The sequence below is a fragment of the Phyllobates terribilis genome, unplaced genomic scaffold (genome assembly GCF_046119375.1).
Source record: "Phyllobates terribilis strain yellow unplaced genomic scaffold, ASM4611937v1 Scaffold_12__6_contigs__length_324123572, whole genome shotgun sequence".
NCBI lineage: Eukaryota > Metazoa > Chordata > Amphibia > Anura > Dendrobatidae > Phyllobates > Phyllobates terribilis.
Window position 1 is genome coordinate 90,595,599 of NW_027362772.1, and position 18,679 is coordinate 90,614,277.

Here is an 18,679-nt window from a genome sequence, read left to right on the forward strand (position 1 = left end):
ATCAGACCTCCTGAATGTCAGTGATGTCATCAGAGGATTTCATCTTTTTGCTTTTCTGCGTTTCTCCAGTTCTGGATGTTCATCCTCGCCACCACGCTGCCGCTGCCCGCCGGGTACTTCATGCCAGTCTTCATATATGGTGAGCGCCGCCGCAGAAGCCGGAGAAGTAGCCGGATATAACCACCATCATCCCCCTGTGTGCTCTCACCATCCACAGGAGCCGCCATCGGACGATTGGTGGGTGAGACCATAGCGTATATATTCCCGGGTGGCATCACCTCTGATGGCGTAGTTAACCCCATCATCCCCGGAGGCTACGCTCTGGCAGGTGAGACCTTGAGTATATGATATGTGGTGTCAAAGAGATGAGATCTGACCGATTTATTGTAGTATCGTATCCTCCAGTCACCTCCAGAGCTGCGGTCACTATTCTGCTGTTACATGGTGTCTTATCCTCCAGTCACCTCCAGAGCTGCAGTCACTATTCTGCTGTTACATGGTGTCTTATCCTCCAGTCACCTCCAGAGCTGCAGTCACTATTCTGCTGTTACATCGTGTCTTATCCTCCAGAGCTGCAGTCACTATTCTGCTGTTACATCATGTCTTATCCTCCAGAGCTGCAGTCACTATTCTGCTGTTACATCATGTCTTATCCTCCAGAGCTGCAGTCACTATTCTGCTGGTACATGGTGTCTTATCCTCCAGTCACCTCCAGAGCTGCAGTCACTATTCTGCTGTTACATGGTGTCTTATCCTCCAGTCACCTCCAGAGCTGCAGTCACTATTCTGCAGTTACATCATGTCTTATCCTTCAGAGCTGCACTCACTATTCTGCTGTTACATCATGTCTTATCCTCCAGAGCTGCAGTCACTATTCTGCCCTTATATTGTGTCTTATCCTCCAGTCACCTCCAGAGCTGCGCTCACTATTCTGCTGTTACATCTTATTGTATCCTCCAGTCACCTCTAGAGCTGCAGTCACTATTCTGCGGTTACATCGTATCGTATCCTCCAGTCACCTCTAGAGCTGCAGTCACTATTCTGCTGCTTTGCTGTCAGCTCTCAGGAGCAGAACCTCACTTCTCACTGCTGCCCCCTGCTGATAGCTGTTTTGCAGTGCATTGTGGGAGATACTTCCAGCCCTCTACTGAGATCTATAAAATCCTACGTCTCCCACAATGCGGCGGAGCTCGGTGAAAAGCATTATGGGATGTCGGTGCAGCAGCTCCAGCAGTAATGTTCTTCGCTCTGGTTACAGCTCTGGCTGTGACTGGAGTGTTCTGCAGGATCCGATGTCTGACTCTCCTGCGTCTCTCCTGTTAGGGGCCGCGGCGTACTCGGGGGCCGTGACGCACACGCTCTCCACCGCGCTCCTTGCGTTTGAGGCCACGGGTCAGATCGCGCACATCCTCCCGGTCATCCTGTCGGTGCTTATCGCCAACGCCATCGCCCAGAAGTTCCAGCCGTCGTTCTATGACGGGACCATCATTGTGAAGAAGCTGCCGTACCTGCCGCGGATCCGCAGCCGCCAGATAAAGTAGGTGGCGCTTATACCGGGGGCACGCTGGGGCGCGAGGTGGGTCGGAGGGAGTGAGGGGCGCGAGGTGGGTCGGGCGGTGCGCGATGTGGGTCAGCGGTGGACGGGGTGATGGCGCTGTCTTGTAACCTCCGGCCGCCCGGTTCACAGCTCCTACAAGGTGAAGACCAAGGAGTTCATGAAGACGGACTTGGAGGTGCTGCCCCGAGACGCCGACTTCCACCGCGTCCTGCAGGTCATCACGTCCTCAGACGACACCGAGTTCCCGGTGGTGGACAACACGGGTGCGTGAGCCGAGCGAGCCCCACCATGGGGTGCAGGACTACAGCTCCCATCATGTACTGCCTGCTGAGGGTTGTAGTCACAGGGTGGGGTGTCTGCTGTCGGCCCCGCAGTGAATATTCTGAATGTTTCCCCGGCAGAAGCTCGAGTCTTGGTCGGCACCGTGCAGAGAAGTCGTCTCATCAGCTTCCTGGAGATGCACGAGTCCAACCAGGAGCCCGGGGCCCCCGAGCCCAAGGTAAGAGGGCACCACAGGGGCCACGTTCTGCACAGACACTGAACCAGGGGCCCCCGAGCCCAAGGTAAGAGGGCACCACAGGGGCCAAGCTCTGCACAGACACTGAACCAGGGGCCCCCGAGCCCAAGGTAAGAGGGCACCACAGGGGCCACGCTCTGCACAGACACTGAACCAGGGGCCCCCGAGCACAAGGTAAGAGGGCACCACAGGGGCCACGCTCTGCACAGACACTGAACCAGGGGCCCCCGAGCACAAGGTAAGAGGGCACCACAGGGGCCACGTTCTGCACAGACACTGAACCAGGGGCCCCCGAGCCCAAGGTAAGAGGGCACCACAGGGGCCACGCTCTGCACAGACACTGAACCAGGGGCCCCCGAGCACAAGGTAAGAGGGCACCACAGGGGCCACGCTCTGCACAGACACTGAACCAGGGGCCCCCGAGCACAAGGTAAGAGGGCACCACAGGGGCCACGCTCTGCACAGACACTGAACCAGGGGCCCCCGAGCCCAAGGTAAGAGGGCACCACAGGGGCCACGTTCTGCACAGACACTGAACCAGGGGCCCCCGAGCCCAAGGTAAGAGGGCACCACAGGGGCCACGCTCTGCACAGACACTGAACCAGGGGCCCCCGAGCCCAAGGTAAGAGGGCACCACAGGGGCCAAGCTCTGCACAGACACTGAACCAGGGGCCCCCGAGCCCAAGGTAAGAGGGCACCACAGGGGCCACGCTCTGCACAGACACTGAACCAGGGGCCCCCGAGCACAAGGTAAGAGGGCACCACAGGGGCCAAGCTCTGCACAGACACTGAACCAGGGGCCCCCGAGCCCAAGGTAAGAGGGCACCACAGGGGCCACGCTCTGCACAGACACTGAACCAGGGGCCCCCGAGCACAAGGTAAGAGGGCACCACAGGGGCCACGCTCTGTACAGACTCTGAACCAAGGAACCCCCGAGCACAAGGTAAGAGGGTACCACAGGGGCCACGCTCTGTACAGACACTGCTGCCCTCTGCTGGTTCAGTGAGATGATGAATTGCTGCTTTGGATGTGACTAGAGTATGATGTGTCCTCTCCGCAGGGTCTGAGTGATGGATGCAGCATTGATCCGGTCACTTTCCAGCTGTCGTCCTTTACGTCTTTACACGAGGTGAGGACTCCTGAGATGATGGCAGCCATAAGTCTCCAGGTGACAACCCCCCACAGGTCCTGTATAACTCTCATCATTCCCCTCCTCAGGCTCATCACCTCTTTGTGCTGCTCAATCTCCAGCAAGCCTTCGTCACAGAGTTCGGGAAGATTGTCGGCTGCGTCACCCGGAAGGAGGTACGTCGTCGTCCTTTCTACTCCAGGAAAATGTTCCCCTCTCGTGTAGTAGTGGAGGTTTGCAGCTCGCGGGCGCCCCCTGTGGACGAGGTGAGGTTTGCCGCTCACGGGCTCCCCCTTTAGGTGAGGTGAGGTTTGCAGCTTGTAGGCACCCCTTGTGGACGAGGTGAGGTTTGCAGCTCTCAGGTGTCCCCTGTGGACGAGGTGAGGTTTGCAGCTCTCAGGTGCCCCCTGTGGACGAGGTGAGGTTTGCAGCTCGTGGGCGCCCCCTAGTGACACGGTGACAGATATTTCTTATTTCAGATGAGGACGGCCATTGAGAGTCTGGCAAACCCGAAATGAAGCCGCTGGAGCTGGAGGTCCGGGGTCGACACCTCAGGAGCCTGGAGCCTCCACAGCGCAGATCCCGAATGTGATGAGTGGACATAAGACCCGGCCGCTCGTTACTATACAAGGACCACCACCCCCATCAGGCCGTTCTGTAACTCTCCGGAGACTTTGTGTCTTGGTCCCTCCTCAGTGATGGATGTTGTTCAGTCTGAGATCCTGACCTGGTCCCAGCTGAGCGGGAAGAACGTTTCCTTCCACCGACAGCGAGCGCTGCTCCTGAGAACCGAGAGAAACTGAAGAACATCGGGAAAACTGCAGAACTCTGTATTATTGAACGACTGGAGTTCATCTACAGAAGACTGGACGAGCGTTATAATACTCCGGCCCCGAGGACGTTATAATACTCCGGCCCCGAGGACGTAATAATACTCCGGCCCCGAGGACGTTATAACACTCCGGCCCCGAGGACGTAATAACACTCCGGCCCCGAGGACGTAATAACACTCCGGCCCCGAGGACGTTGTGGCACTCCGGCCCCGAGGACGTTATAACACTCCGGCCCCGAGGACGTTATAATACTCCGGCCCCGAGGACGTTATAACACTCCGGCCCCGAGGACGTTATAACACTCCGGCCCCGAGGACGTTATAACACTCCGGCCCCTAGGACGTAATAATACTCCGGCCCCGAGGACGTTATAACACTCCGGCCCCGAGGACGTTATAACACTCCGGCCCCGAGGACGTAATAATACTCCGGCCCCGAGGACGTAATAATACTCCGGCCCCGAGGACGTTATAACACTCCGGCCCCGAGGACATTATAACATTCCGGCCCCGAGGACGTTGTGGCACTCCGGCCCCGAGGACGCTATAACACTCCGGCCCCGAGGACGCTATAACACTCCGGCCCCGAGGACGTTATAACACTCCGGCCCCGACACGTTACAATACTCCGGCCCCGAGGACATTATAACACTCCGGCCCCAAGGACGTTATACTACTCCGGCCCCGAGGCACCCGATCATTCTCCATGTCCTGCGTTCTCACTAGTATTAATGATCATCACATTTCGCTCTGATTGATGCTCATACGACGGATTAAAGTTTTGTATAATTTCTTGTGTGATTATTATAGTGAGGATGATTGTGTGATATTACTGCTCATCGCTGGCTCTGCCTCAGGTTATTACAGCTGAAGGGTGATTATCACAAAGTCAAAATTCTCTCCATGTGATAGATAATTTTCCGCAAGGAGAACAGCGCAGCGGACACAGAAAGAGAAATCGTCCATCACTGCAGTACCGGTTACAGACACCAGATGTCACTAGTCTGCACACTATAATTGTCCCATGACTGCAGTACCCATTACAGACACCAGATGTCACTAGTCTGCACACTATAATTGTCCCATGACTGCAGTACCCATTACAGACACCAGATGTCACTAGTCTGCACACTGTAATTGTCCCATGACTGCAGTACCCATTACAGACACCAGATGTCACTAGTCTGCACACTATAATCGTCCCATGACTGCAGTGCCCATTACAGACACCAGATGTCACTAGTCTGCACACTATAATTGTCCCATGACTGCAGTACCCATTACAGACACCAGATGTCACTAGTCTGCACATGTAATTGTCCCATGACTGCAGTACCCATTACAGACACCAGATGTCACTAGTCTGCACACTATAATTGTCCCATGACTGCAGTACCCATTACAGACACCAGATGTCACTAGTCTGCACATGTAATTGTCCCATGACTGCAGTACCCATTACAGACACCAGATGTCACTAGTCTGCACACTATAATTGTCCCATGACTGCAGTACCCATTACAGACACCAGATGTCACTAGTCTGCACATGTAATCGTCCCATGACTGCAGTACCCATTACAGACACCAGATGTCACTAGTCTGCACACTATAATTGTCCCATGACTGCAGTGCCCATTACAGACACCAGATGTCACTAGTCTGCACACTATAAGTGTCCCATGACTGCAGTACCCATTACAGACACCAGATGTCACCAGTCTGCACACTATAATTGTCCCATGACTGCAGTACCCATTACAGACACCAGATGTCACTAGTCTGCACACTATAATTGTCCCATGACTGCAGTGCCCATTACAGACACCAGATGTCACTAGTCTGCACACTATAATTGTCCCATGACTGCAGTACCCATTACAGACACCAGATGTCACTAGTCTGCACACTATAATTGTCCCATGACTGCAGTACCCATTACAGACACCAGATGTCACTAGTCTGCACATGTAATCGTCCCATGACTGCAGTACCCATTACAGACACCAGATGTCACTAGTCTGCACACTATAATCGTCCCATGACTGCAGTACTCATTACAGACACCAGATGTCACTAGTCTGCACACTATAATCGTCCCATGACTGCAGTACCCATTACAGACACCAGATGTCACTAGTCTGCACATGTAATCGTCCCATGACTGCAGTACCCATTACAGACACCAGATGTCACTAGTCTGCACATGTAATCGTCCCATGACTGCAGTACCCATTACAGACACCAGATGTCACTAGTCTGCACACTATAATCGTCCCATGACTGCAGTACCCATTAAAGACACCAGATGTCACTAGTCTGCACACTATAATTGTCCCATGACTGCAGTATCCATTACAGACACCAGATGTCACTAGTCTGCACATGTAATCGTCCCATGACTGCAGTACCCATTACAGACACCAGATGTCACTAGTCTGCACACTATAATTGTCCCATGACTGCAGTATCCATTACAGACACCAGATGTCACTAGTCTGCACATGTAATCGTCCCATGACTGCAGTACCCATTACAGACACCAGATGTCACTAGTCTGCACACTATAATCGTCCCATGACTGCAGTGCCCATTACAGACACCAGATGTCACTAGTCTGCACACTATAATTGTCCCATGACTGCAGTACCCATTACAGACACCAGATGTCACTAGTCTACACATGTAATCGTCCCATGACTGCAGTACCCATTAAAGACACCAGATGTCACTAGTCTGCACACTATAATCGTCCCATGACTGCAGTACCCATTACAGACACCAGATGTCACTAGTCTGCACATGTAATCGTCCCATGACTGCAGTACCCATTACAGACACCAGATGTCACTAGTCTGCACACTATAATCGTCCCATGACTGCAGTACCCATTACAGACACCAGATGTCACTAGTCTACACACTATAATTGTCCCATGACTGCAGTATCCATTACAGACACCAGATGTCACTAGTCTGCACATGTAATCGTCCCATGACTGCAGTACCCATTACAGACACCAGATGTCACTAGTCTGCACACTATAATCGTCCCATGACTGCAGTACCCATTACAGACACCAGATGTCACTAGTCTGCACACTATAATCGTCCCATGACTGCAGTACCCATTACAGACACCAGATGTCACTAGTCTGCACACTATAATTGTCCCATGACTGCAGTACCCATTACAGACACCAGATGTCACTAGTCTGCACATGTAATCGTCCCATGACTGCAGTACCCATTACAGACACCAGATGTCACTAGTCTGCACACTATAATCGTCCCATGACTGCAGTACCCATTACAGACACCAGATGTCACTAGTCTGCACACTATAATTGTCCCATGACTGCAGTATCCATTACAGACACCAGATGTCACTAGTCTGCACATGTAATCGTCCCATGACTGCAGTACCCATTACAGACACCAGATGTCACTAGTCTGCACACTATAATCGTCCCATGACTGCAGTACCCATTAAAGACACCAGATGTCACTAGTCTGCACATGTAATCGTCCCATGACTGCAGTATCCATTACAGACACCAGATGTCACTAGTCTGCACACTATAATCGTCCCATGACTGCAGTACCCATTACAGACACCAGATGTCACTAGTCTGCACACTATAATTGTCCCATGACTGCAGTACCCATTACAGACACCAGATGTCACTAGTCTGCACACTATAATCGTCCCATGACTGCAGTACCCATTACAGACACCAGATGTCACTAGTCTGCACACTATAATTGTCCCATGACTGCAGTATCCATTACAGACACCAGATGTCACTAGTCTGCACATGTAATCGTCCCATGACTGCAGTACCCATTACAGACACCAGATGTCACTAGTCTGCACACTATAATCGTCCCATGACTGCAGTACCCATTAAAGACACCAGATGTCACTAGTCTGCACACTATAATCGTCCCATGACTGCAGTACCCATTACAGACACCAGATGTCACTAGTCTGCACACTATAAGTGTCCCATGACTGCAGTACCCATTACAGACACCAGATGTCACTAGTCTGCACATGTAATCGTCCCATGACTGCAGTACCCATTACAGACACCAGATGTCACTAGTCTGCACATGTAATCGTCCAATGACTGCAGTACCCATTACAGACACCAGATGTCACTAGTCTGCACATGTAATCGTCCCATGACTGCAGTACCCATTACAGACACCAGATGTCACTAGTCTGCACACTATAATTGTCCCATGACTGCAGTACCCATTACAGACACCAGATGTCACTAGTCTGCACACTATAATCGTCCCATGACTGCAGTACCCATTACAGACACCAGATGTCACTAGTCTGCACACTATAATTGTCCCATGACTGCAGTATCCATTACAGACACCAGATGTCACTAGTCTGCACATGTAATCGTCCAATGACTGCAGTACCCATTACAGACACCAGATGTCACTAGTCTGCACACTATAATCGTCCCATGACTGCAGTACCCATTACAGACACCAGATGTCACTAGTCTGCACATGTAATCGTCCCATGACTGCAGTACCCATTACAGACACCAGATGTCACTAGTCTGCACACTATAATCGTCCCATGACTGCAGTACCCATTACAGACACCAGATGTCAGACACCAGATGTCACTAGTCTGCACACTATAATCGTCCCATGACTGCAGTACCCATTAAAGACACCAGATGTCACTAGTCTGCACACTATAATCGTCCAATGACTGCAGTACCCATTACAGACACCAGATGTCACTAGTCTGCACATGTAATCGTCCAATGACTGCAGTACCCATTAAAGACACCAGATGTCACTAGTCTGCACACTATAATCGTCCCATGACTGCAGTACCCATTACAGACACCAGATGTCACTAGTCTACACATGTAATCGTCCAATGACTGCAGTACCCATTACAGACACCAGATGTCACTAGTCTGCACACTATAATTGTCCCATGACTGCAGTACCCATTACAGACACCAGATGTCACTAGTCTGCACACTATAAGTGTCCCATGACTGCAGTATCCATTACAGACACCAGATGTCACTAGTCTGCACACTATAATCGTCCCATGACTGCAGTACCCATTACAGACACCAGATGTCACTAGTCTGCACACTATAATCGTCCCATGACTGCAGTACCCATTACAGACACCAGATGTCACTAGTCTGCACACTATAAGTGTCCCATGACTGCAGTACCCATTACAGACACCAGATGTCACTAGTCTGCACATGTAATCGTCCCATGACTGCAGTACCCATTACAGACACCAGATGTCACTAGTCTGCACACTATAATCGTCCCATGACTGCAGTACCCATTACAGACACCAGATGTCACTAGTCTGCACATGTAATCGTCCAATGACTGCAGTACCCATTACAGACACCAGATGTCACTAGTCTGCACACTATAATCGTCCCATGACTGCAGTACCCATTACAGACACCAGATGTCACTAGTCTGCACATGTAATCGTCCCATGACTGCAGTACCCATTACAGACACCAGATGTCACTAGTCTGCACACTATAATTGTCCCATGATTGCAGTACCCATTACAGACACCAGATGTCACTAGTCTGCACACTATAATCGTCCCATGACCGCAGTACCCATTACAGACACCAGATGTCACTAGTCTGCACACTATAATTGTCCCATGACTGCAGTATCCATTACAGACACCAGATGTCACTAGTCTGCACATGTAATCGTCCCATGACTGCAGTACCCATTACAGACACCAGATGTCACTAGTCTGCACACTATAAGTGTCCCATGACTGCAGTGCCCATTACAGACACCAGATGTCACTAGTCTGCACACTATAATCGTCCCATGACTGCAGTACCCATTACAGACACCAGATGTCACTAGTCTGCACATGTAATCGTCCCATGACTGCAGTACCCATTACAGACACCAGATGTCACTAGTCTGCACACTATAATCGTCCCATGACTGCAGTACCCATTACAGACACCAGATGTCACTAGTCTGCACTATAATCGTCCCATGACCGCAGTACCCATTACAGACACCAGATGTCACTAGTCTGCACACTATAATTGTCCCATGACTGCAGTACCCATTACAGACACCAGATGTCACTAGTCTGCACACTATAATCGTCCCATGACCGCAGTACCCATTACAGACACCAGATGTCACTAGTCTGCACACTATAATTGTCCCATGACTGCAGTATCCATTACAGACACCAGATGTCACTAGTCTGCACATGTAATCGTCCCATGACTGCAGTACCCATTACAGACACCAGATGTCACTAGTCTGCACATGTAATCGTCCCATGACTGCAGTACCCATTAAAGACACCAGATGTCACTAGTCTGCACACTATAATCGTCCCATGACTGCAGTACCCATTACAGACACCAGATGTCACTAGTCTGCACACTATAATCGTCCCATGACTGCAGTACCCATTACAGACACCAGATGTCACTAGTCTGCACATGTAATCGTCCCATGACTGCAGTACCCATTACAGACACCAGATGTCACTAGTCTGCACACTATAATTGTCCCATGACTGCAGTACCCATTACAGACACCAGATGTCACTAGTCTGCACACTATAATCGTCACATGACTGCAGTACCCATTACAGACACCAGATGTCACTAGTCTGCACACTATAATTGTCCCATGACTGCAGTACCCATTACAGACACCAGATGTCACTAGTCTGCACACTATAATCGTCCCATGACTGCAGTACCCATTACAGACACCAGATGTCACTAGTCTGCACACTATAATCGTCCCATGACTGCAGTACCCATTACAGACACCAGATGTCACTAGTCTGCACACTATAATTGTCCCATGACTGCAGTACCCATTACAGACACCAGATGTCACTAGTCTGCACACTATAATTGTCCCATGACTGCAGTATCCATTACAGACACCAGATGTCACTAGTCTGCACACTATAATCGTCCCATGACTGCAGTACCCATTACAGACACCAGATGTCACTAGTCTGCACACTATAATCGTCCCATGACTGCAGTACCCATTACAGACACCAGATGTCACTAGTCTGCACATGTAATCGTCCCATGACTGCAGTACCCATTACAGACACCAGATGTCACTAGTCTGCACATGTAATCGTCCCATGACTGCAGTACCCATTACAGACACCAGATGTCACTAGTCTGCACACTATAATCGTCCCATGACTGCAGTACCCATTACAGACACCAGATGTCACTAGTCTGCACATGTAATCGTCCAATGACTGCAGTACCCATTAAAGACACCAGATGTCACTAGTCTGCACACTATAATCGTCCCATGACTGCAGTACCCATTAAAGACACCAGATGTCACTAGTCTGCACACTATAATCGTCCCATGACTGCAGTACCCATTAAAGACACCAGATGTCACTAGTCTGCACACTATAATCGTCCCATGACTGCAGTACCCATTACAGACACCAGATGTCACTAGTCTGCACACTATAATCGTCCCATGACTGCAGTACCCATTACAGACACCAGATGTCACTAGTCTGCACACTATAATCGTCCCATGACTGCAGTACCCATTACAGACACCAGATGTCACTAGTCTGCACACTATAATCGTCCCATGACTGCAGTACCCATTAAAGACACCAGATGTCACTAGTCTGCACACTATAATCGTCCCATGACTGCAGTACCCATTACAGACACCAGATGTCACTAGTCTGCACATGTAATCGTCCCATGACTGCAGTACCCATTACAGACACCAGATGTCACTAGTCTGCACACTATAATCGTCCCATGACTGCAGTACCCATTAAAGACACCAGATGTCACTAGTCTGCACACTATAATCGTCCCATGACTGCAGTACCCATTACAGACACCAGATGTCACTAGTCTGCACACTATAATTGTCCCATGACTGCAGTACCCATTACAGACACCAGATGTCACTAGTCTGCACATGTAATCGTCCCATGACTGCAGTACCCATTAAAGACACCAGATGTCACTAGTCTGCACACTATAATCGTCCCATGACTGCAGTACCCATTACAGACACCAGATGTCACTAGTCTGCACACTATAATCGTCCCATGACTGCAGTACCCATTACAGACACCAGATGTCACTAGTCTGCACACTATAATCGTCCCATGACTGCAGTACCCATTACAGACACCAGATGTCACTAGTCTGCACACTATAATCGTCCCATGACTGCAGTACCCATTACAGACACCAGATGTCACTAGTCTGCACACTATAATCGTCCCATGACTGCAGTACCCATTACAGACACCAGATGTCACTAGTCTGCACATGTAATCGTCCCATGACTGCAGTACCCATTACAGACACCAGATGTCACTAGTCTGCACACTATAATCGTCCCATGACTGCAGTACCCATTACAGACACCAGATGTCACTAGTCTGCACACTATAATCGTCCCATGACTGCAGTACCCATTAAAGACACCAGATGTCACTAGTCTGCACACTATAATCGTCCCATGACTGCAGTACCCATTACAGACACCAGATGTCACTAGTCTGCACACTATAATTGTCCCATGACTGCAGTACCCATTACAGACACCAGATGTCACTAGTCTGCACATGTAATCGTCCCATGACTGCAGTACCCATTACAGACACCAGATGTCACTAGTCTGCACACTATAATCGTCCCATGACTGCAGTACCCATTACAGACACCAGATGTCACTAGTCTGCACATGTAATCGTCCCATGACTGCAGTACCCATTACAGACACCAGATGTCACTAGTCTGCACACTATAATTGTCCCATGACTGCAGTACCCATTACAGACACCAGATGTCACTAGTCTGCACATGTAATCGTCCCATGACTGCAGTACCCATTAAAGACACCAGATGTCACTAGTCTGCACATGTAATCGTCCCATGACTGCAGTACCCATTAAAGACACCAGATGTCACTAGTCTGCACATGTAATCGTCCCATGACTGCAGTACCCATTAAAGACACCAGATGTCACTAGTCTGCACATGTAATCGTCCCATGACTGCAGTACCCATTAAAGACACCAGATGTCACTAGTCTGCACATGTAATCGTCCCATGACTGCAGTACCCATTAAAGACACCAGATGTCACTAGTCTACACACTATAATTGTCCCATGACTGCAGTACCCATTACAGACACCAGATGTCACTAGTCTTCACACTATAATCGTCCCATGACTGCAGTACCCATTAAAGACACCAGATGTCACTAGTCTTCACACTATAATCGTCCCATGACTGCAGTACCCATTAAAGACACCAGATGTCACTAGTCTGCACATGTAATCGTCCCATGACTGCAGTACCCATTAAAGACACCAGATGTCACTAGTCTGCACATGTAATCGTCCCATGACTGCAGTACCCATTAAAGACACCAGATGTCACTAGTCTGCACATGTAATCGTCCCATGACTGCAGTACCCATTAAAGACACCAGATGTCACTAGTCTACACACTATAATTGTCCCATGACTGCAGTACCCATTAAAGACACCAGATGTCACTAGTCTGCACACTATAATTGTCCCATGACTGCAGTACCCATTACAGACACCAGATGTCACTAGTCTGCACATGTAATCGTCCCATGACTGCAGTACCCATTACAGACACCAGATGTCACTAGTCTGCACACTATAATCGTCCCATGACTGCAGTACCCATTAAAGACACCAGATGTCACTAGTCTGCACATGTAATCGTCCAATGACTGCAGTACCCATTAAAGACACCAGATGTCACTAGTCTGCACATGTAATCGTCCCATGACTGCAGTACCCATTACAGACACCAGATGTCACTAGTCTTCACACTATAATCGTCCCATGACTGCAGTACCCATTAAAGACACCAGATGTCACTAGTCTGCACATGTAATCGTCCCATGACTGCAGTACCCATTAAAGACACCAGATGTCACTAGTCTGCACATGTAATCGTCCCATGACTGCAGTACCCATTAAAGACACCAGATGTCACTAGTCTGCACATGTAATCGTCCCATGACTGCAGTACCCATTAAAGACACCAGATGTCACTAGTCTACACACTATAATTGTCCCATGACTGCAGTACCCATTAAAGACACCAGATGTCACTAGTCTGCACACTATAATTGTCCCATGACTGCAGTACCCATTACAGACACCAGATGTCACTAGTCTGCACATGTAATCGTCCCATGACTGCAGTACCCATTACAGACACCAGATGTCACTAGTCTGCACACTATAATCGTCCCATGACTGCAGTACCCATTAAAGACACCAGATGTCACTAGTCTGCACATGTAATCGTCCCATGACTGCAGTACCCATTAAAGACACCAGATGTCACTAGTCTACACACTATAATTGTCCCATGACTGCAGTACCCATTAAAGACACCAGATGTCACTAGTCTGCACACTATAATTGTCCCATGACTGCAGTACCCATTACAGACACCAGATGTCACTAGTCTGCACATGTAATCGTCCCATGACTGCAGTACCCATTACAGACACCAGATGTCACTAGTCTGCACACTATAATCGTCCCATGACTGCAGTACCCATTAAAGACACCAGATGTCACTAGTCTGCACATGTAATCGTCCCATGACTGCAGTACCCATTAAAGACACCAGATGTCACTAGTCTGCACATGTAATCGTCCCATGACTGCAGTACCCATTAAAGACACCAGATGTCACTAGTCTACACACTATAATTGTCCCATGACTGCAGTACCCATTACAGACACCAGATGTCACTAGTCTTCACACTATAATCGTCCCATGACTGCAGTACCCATTAAAGACACCAGATGTCACTAGTCTTCACACTATAATCGTCCCATGACTGCAGTACCCATTACAGACACCAGATGTCACTAGTCTTCACACTATAATCGTCCCATGACTGCAGTACCCATTACAGACACCAGATGTCACTAGTCTGCACACTATAATCGTCCCATGACTGCAGTACCCATTACAGACACCAGATGTCGCTAGTCTGCACACTATAATTGTCCCATGACTGCAGTACCCATTACAGACACCAGATGTCACTAGTCTGCACACTATAATCGTCCCATGACTGCAGTGCCCATTACAGACACCAGATGTCACTAGTCTGCACACTATAATTGTCCCATGACTGCAGTACCCATTACAGACACCTGATGTCACTAGTCTGCACATGTAATTGTCCCATGACTGCAGTACCCATTACAGACACCAGATGTCGCTAGTCTGCACTCTGTAGTTGCCCATTATATTGGCTGCTATATCCTCTTATATCCAGACTGCACATTGCTGTAAATCTCTCCTGAGCTCTAGCTGCACTGATACATTGTAGCAAACTCTCAGGACAGGACACAGCTGTGAAGGCAGAGTGTTATGGTGTCCTCTGCAGGTCGGTGCAGTGAGTAGGTGCTCGGGGATCCTGTGATCATGGTGTTTATTAGTGGATCAGATGTAACAGAAAAGGCCGATACATTCACTGACAGTCACAGAACGGACGACACGCAGCGACCGACACGGAACCACATGACACGTTCCTGTGAAATAAGGCTGGAGACCGGACCCCGGAGGACGATCCGGACCCTCATAGTGACAAACATATTGCTGACAGGGGAGTTCTGCTCCGCAGGCTCCTGGACCTCCGCTCCGCCCGGTTCTGCCCAGGTTCTCACCCGGCCGGGTCACCACGGACAAAGTCTCCTCTGCAGTGACAGTCCTGACGCCATGTGGGCCCAGGAGCTGACGCTCGGTCAGTTGTAGAAGACCTCGTCCTCGGATAACGAGCTGCTGTCCACGTAGTGCAGGGAGCTGTTCAGTCGCGGTTTGCAGGTTGCGCTGTCGCCCTCCGGTTGCGCCGCCGCCTTGGAGTTGTCAGAGCTGCTGCTCCTCCCGCCGTTCAGTAAAGGGCCGGGAAACACGGAGTGGTGGGATCGCGGATCGCTCACTTGTTGGGAAGCTGCCGCCAGTGACACGGCGGAGGAGAAGGAGAGTCCGGGGAGGCTCCCACCCAGATCAGAGCCGCAGCCCCCCGGAGTGAAGCTCAGCAGCCGACGCTGCAGGTAGAGACCCTCCAGATCTGCAAGAAAACAGAGGACGGGGCTGATGAAACCAAGACAAGAGAGTGTCAGGGGGCAACCACCAGGGGGCGCAGGGTCCGCACTGATCACCCCGACACCACCCCGGGCAAAAAGACAGAAGAACCATTAATACCAGGAGAGAAAACCCAGAGAAAAGCTCAGAGGAGCCACAACTCCCATCATCACCGCCTGATACATCGTGTCTTATCCTCCGGTCACCCCCAGAGCTGCAGTCACTATTCTGCTGTTACATCATGTCTTATCCTCCGGTCACCTCCAGAGCTGCGGTCACTATTCTGCTGTTACATCAGGTCTTATCCTCCAGTCACCTCCAGAGCTGCACTCACTATTCTGCTGTTACATCGTGGCTTATCCTCCAGTCACCTCCAGAGCTGTAGTCACTATTCTGCTGTTACATCGTGGCTTATCCTCCAGAGCTGTAGTCACTATTCTGCTGTTACATCAGGTCTTATCCTCCGGTCACCTCCAGAGCTGTAGTCACTATTCTGCTGTTACATCGTGGCTTATCCTCCAGAGCTGTAGTCACTATTCTGCTGTTACATCAGGTCTTATCCTCCAGTCACCTCCAGAGCTGTAGTCACTATTCTGCTGTTACATCGTGGCTTATCCTCCAGAGCTGCAGTCACTATTCTGCTGTTACATCAGGTCTTATCCTCCGGTCACCTCCAGAGCTGCGGTCACTATTCTGCTGTTACATCAGGTCTTATCCTCCAGTCACCTCCAGAGCTGCACTCACTATTCTGCTGTTACATCGTGGCTTATCCTCCAGTCACCTCCAGAGCTGTAGTCACTATTCTGCTGTTACATCAGGTCTTATCCTCCAGTCACCTCCAGAGCTGTAGTCACTATTCTGCTGTTACATCGTGGCTTATCCTCCAGAGCTGTAGTCACTATTCTGCTGTTACATCAGGTCTTATCCTCCAGTCACCTCCAGAGCTGTAGTCACTATTCTGCTGTTTCATCGTGGCTTATCCTCCAGTCACCTCCAGAGCTGCGGTCACTATTCTGCTGTTACATCAGGTATTATCCTCCAGTCACCTCCAGAGCTGCAGTCACTATTCAGCTGTTACATCGTGTCTTATCCTCCGGTCACCTCCAGAGCTGCAGTCACTATTCTGCTGTTACATCGTGTCTTATCCTCCAGACCCCTCCAGAGCTGCAGTCACTATTCTGCTGTTACATCATGTCTTATCCTCCGGTCACCTCCAGAGCTGCGGTCACTATTCTGCTGTTACATCAGGTCTTATCCTCCAGTCACCTCCAGAGCTGCACTCAGTATTCTGCTGTTACATCGTGGCTTATCCTCCAGTCACCTCCAGAGCTGTAGTCACTATTCTGCTGTTACATCAGGTCTTATCCTCCAGTCACCTCCAGAGCTGTAGTCACTATTCTGCTGTTACATCGTGGCTTATCCTCCAGAGCTGTAGTCACTATTCTGCTGTTACATCAGGTCTTATCCTCCAGTCACCTCCAGAGCTGTAGTCACTATTCTGCTGTTTCATCGTGTCTTATCCTCCAGTCACCTCCAGAGCTGTAGTCACTATTCTGCTATTACATCGTGGCTTATCCTCCAGTCACCTCCAGAGCTGCGGTCACTATTCTGCTGTTACATCAGGTCTTATCCTCCAGTCACCTCCAGAGCTGTAGTCACTATTCTGCTGTTACATCGTGGCTTATCCTCCAGTCACCTCCAGAGCTGCACTCACTATTCTGCTGTTACATCATGGCATTCACTGTAGTTACACGTCTCCCCAGATTTCAGGTAATATCTTGTCCAGTGCTGCAGTTACTGCCAGAGCTGCCCCCAGCCAGGGCCGGTCAGTGTATGCTGGGAGTTGTGGTTCTTATTTGGAGTATTCAGCGGAACGTACTCTAATAGATTAGCAGCAGATCTGTGATTTCAGCTCTGGAGTCTCAGGATTTTGTGTCTACATGACGTCCCCTATTGGGTGCAGTACATCAGTCCCCCCCATGACCCTGGTGCTGGTCCGTGAGACCCCCGTCCTGTGGAGAGCGAGCGGTGGGGGATGTGACCCAGATCCCGGCGTCGCTTCCATCCATCGTCGCTGCGGAGCCAGAAATAGAAGCCGCTCAGCGATCACCAGGGGACAGAGAGTCGGGGCCCCGGGGCATCCGCGCAGCAGATAGGGCCCCGCCATTAACCACGTCGTCCTCACTGCTGCGCTTGTTACAATGTATCAGTGGAGGTAAAAGTCATGGACTGATACAGTGCAACAGCCCCTCCAGCTGTGTGAGCGAGACCAGGGGACGAGGCGTCTGAAACTCCCAGCAGGGGCCCAGGACCCCTGAGAGCAGGGGCCCAGGACCCCGGAGAGCAGGGGCCCAGGACCCCGGAGAGCAGGGGCCCAGGACCCCGGAGAGCAGGGGCCCAGGACCCGGGAGAGCAGGGGCCCAGGACCCCGGAGAACCACGACC

General features: G+C 50.3%; 2 protein-coding genes across 10 annotated transcripts in view; one reads left to right on the forward strand and one right to left on the reverse strand.

Annotated features, from left to right (window-relative positions):
- The window catches only part of CLCNKA (chloride voltage-gated channel Ka), a 233,901-nt gene extending 229,064 nt beyond the window's left edge, over positions 1–4,837 (forward strand). For 8 of the 9 annotated variants that reach the window (XM_073656124.1, XM_073656122.1, XM_073656125.1 and 5 more), the window contains 8 exons: positions 70–139; positions 218–328; positions 1,324–1,537; positions 1,688–1,821; positions 1,960–2,057; positions 3,136–3,204; positions 3,294–3,470; positions 3,684–4,837. In XM_073656124.1, coding sequence (XP_073512225.1) covers positions 70–139; positions 218–328; positions 1,324–1,537; positions 1,688–1,821; positions 1,960–2,057; positions 3,136–3,204; positions 3,294–3,470; positions 3,684–3,722 — 912 coding nt within the window. In that variant the 3' untranslated portion in view covers positions 3,723–4,837. The remainder of the gene's footprint in view (positions 1–69; positions 140–217; positions 329–1,323; positions 1,538–1,687; positions 1,822–1,959; positions 2,058–3,135; positions 3,205–3,293; positions 3,471–3,683) is intronic. The other variant, XM_073656126.1, reaches the window with a different exon arrangement.
- A 10,728-nt stretch (positions 4,838–15,565) lies between these two features.
- Positions 15,566–18,679, reverse strand: part of FAM131C (family with sequence similarity 131 member C) — a 49,437-nt gene continuing 46,323 nt past the window's right edge. The window contains exon 6 of the mRNA XM_073656130.1: positions 15,566–16,221. Within this exon, the coding sequence (XP_073512231.1) occupies positions 15,896–16,221 (326 nt within the window). The 3' untranslated portion in view covers positions 15,566–15,895. The remainder of the gene's footprint in view (positions 16,222–18,679) is intronic.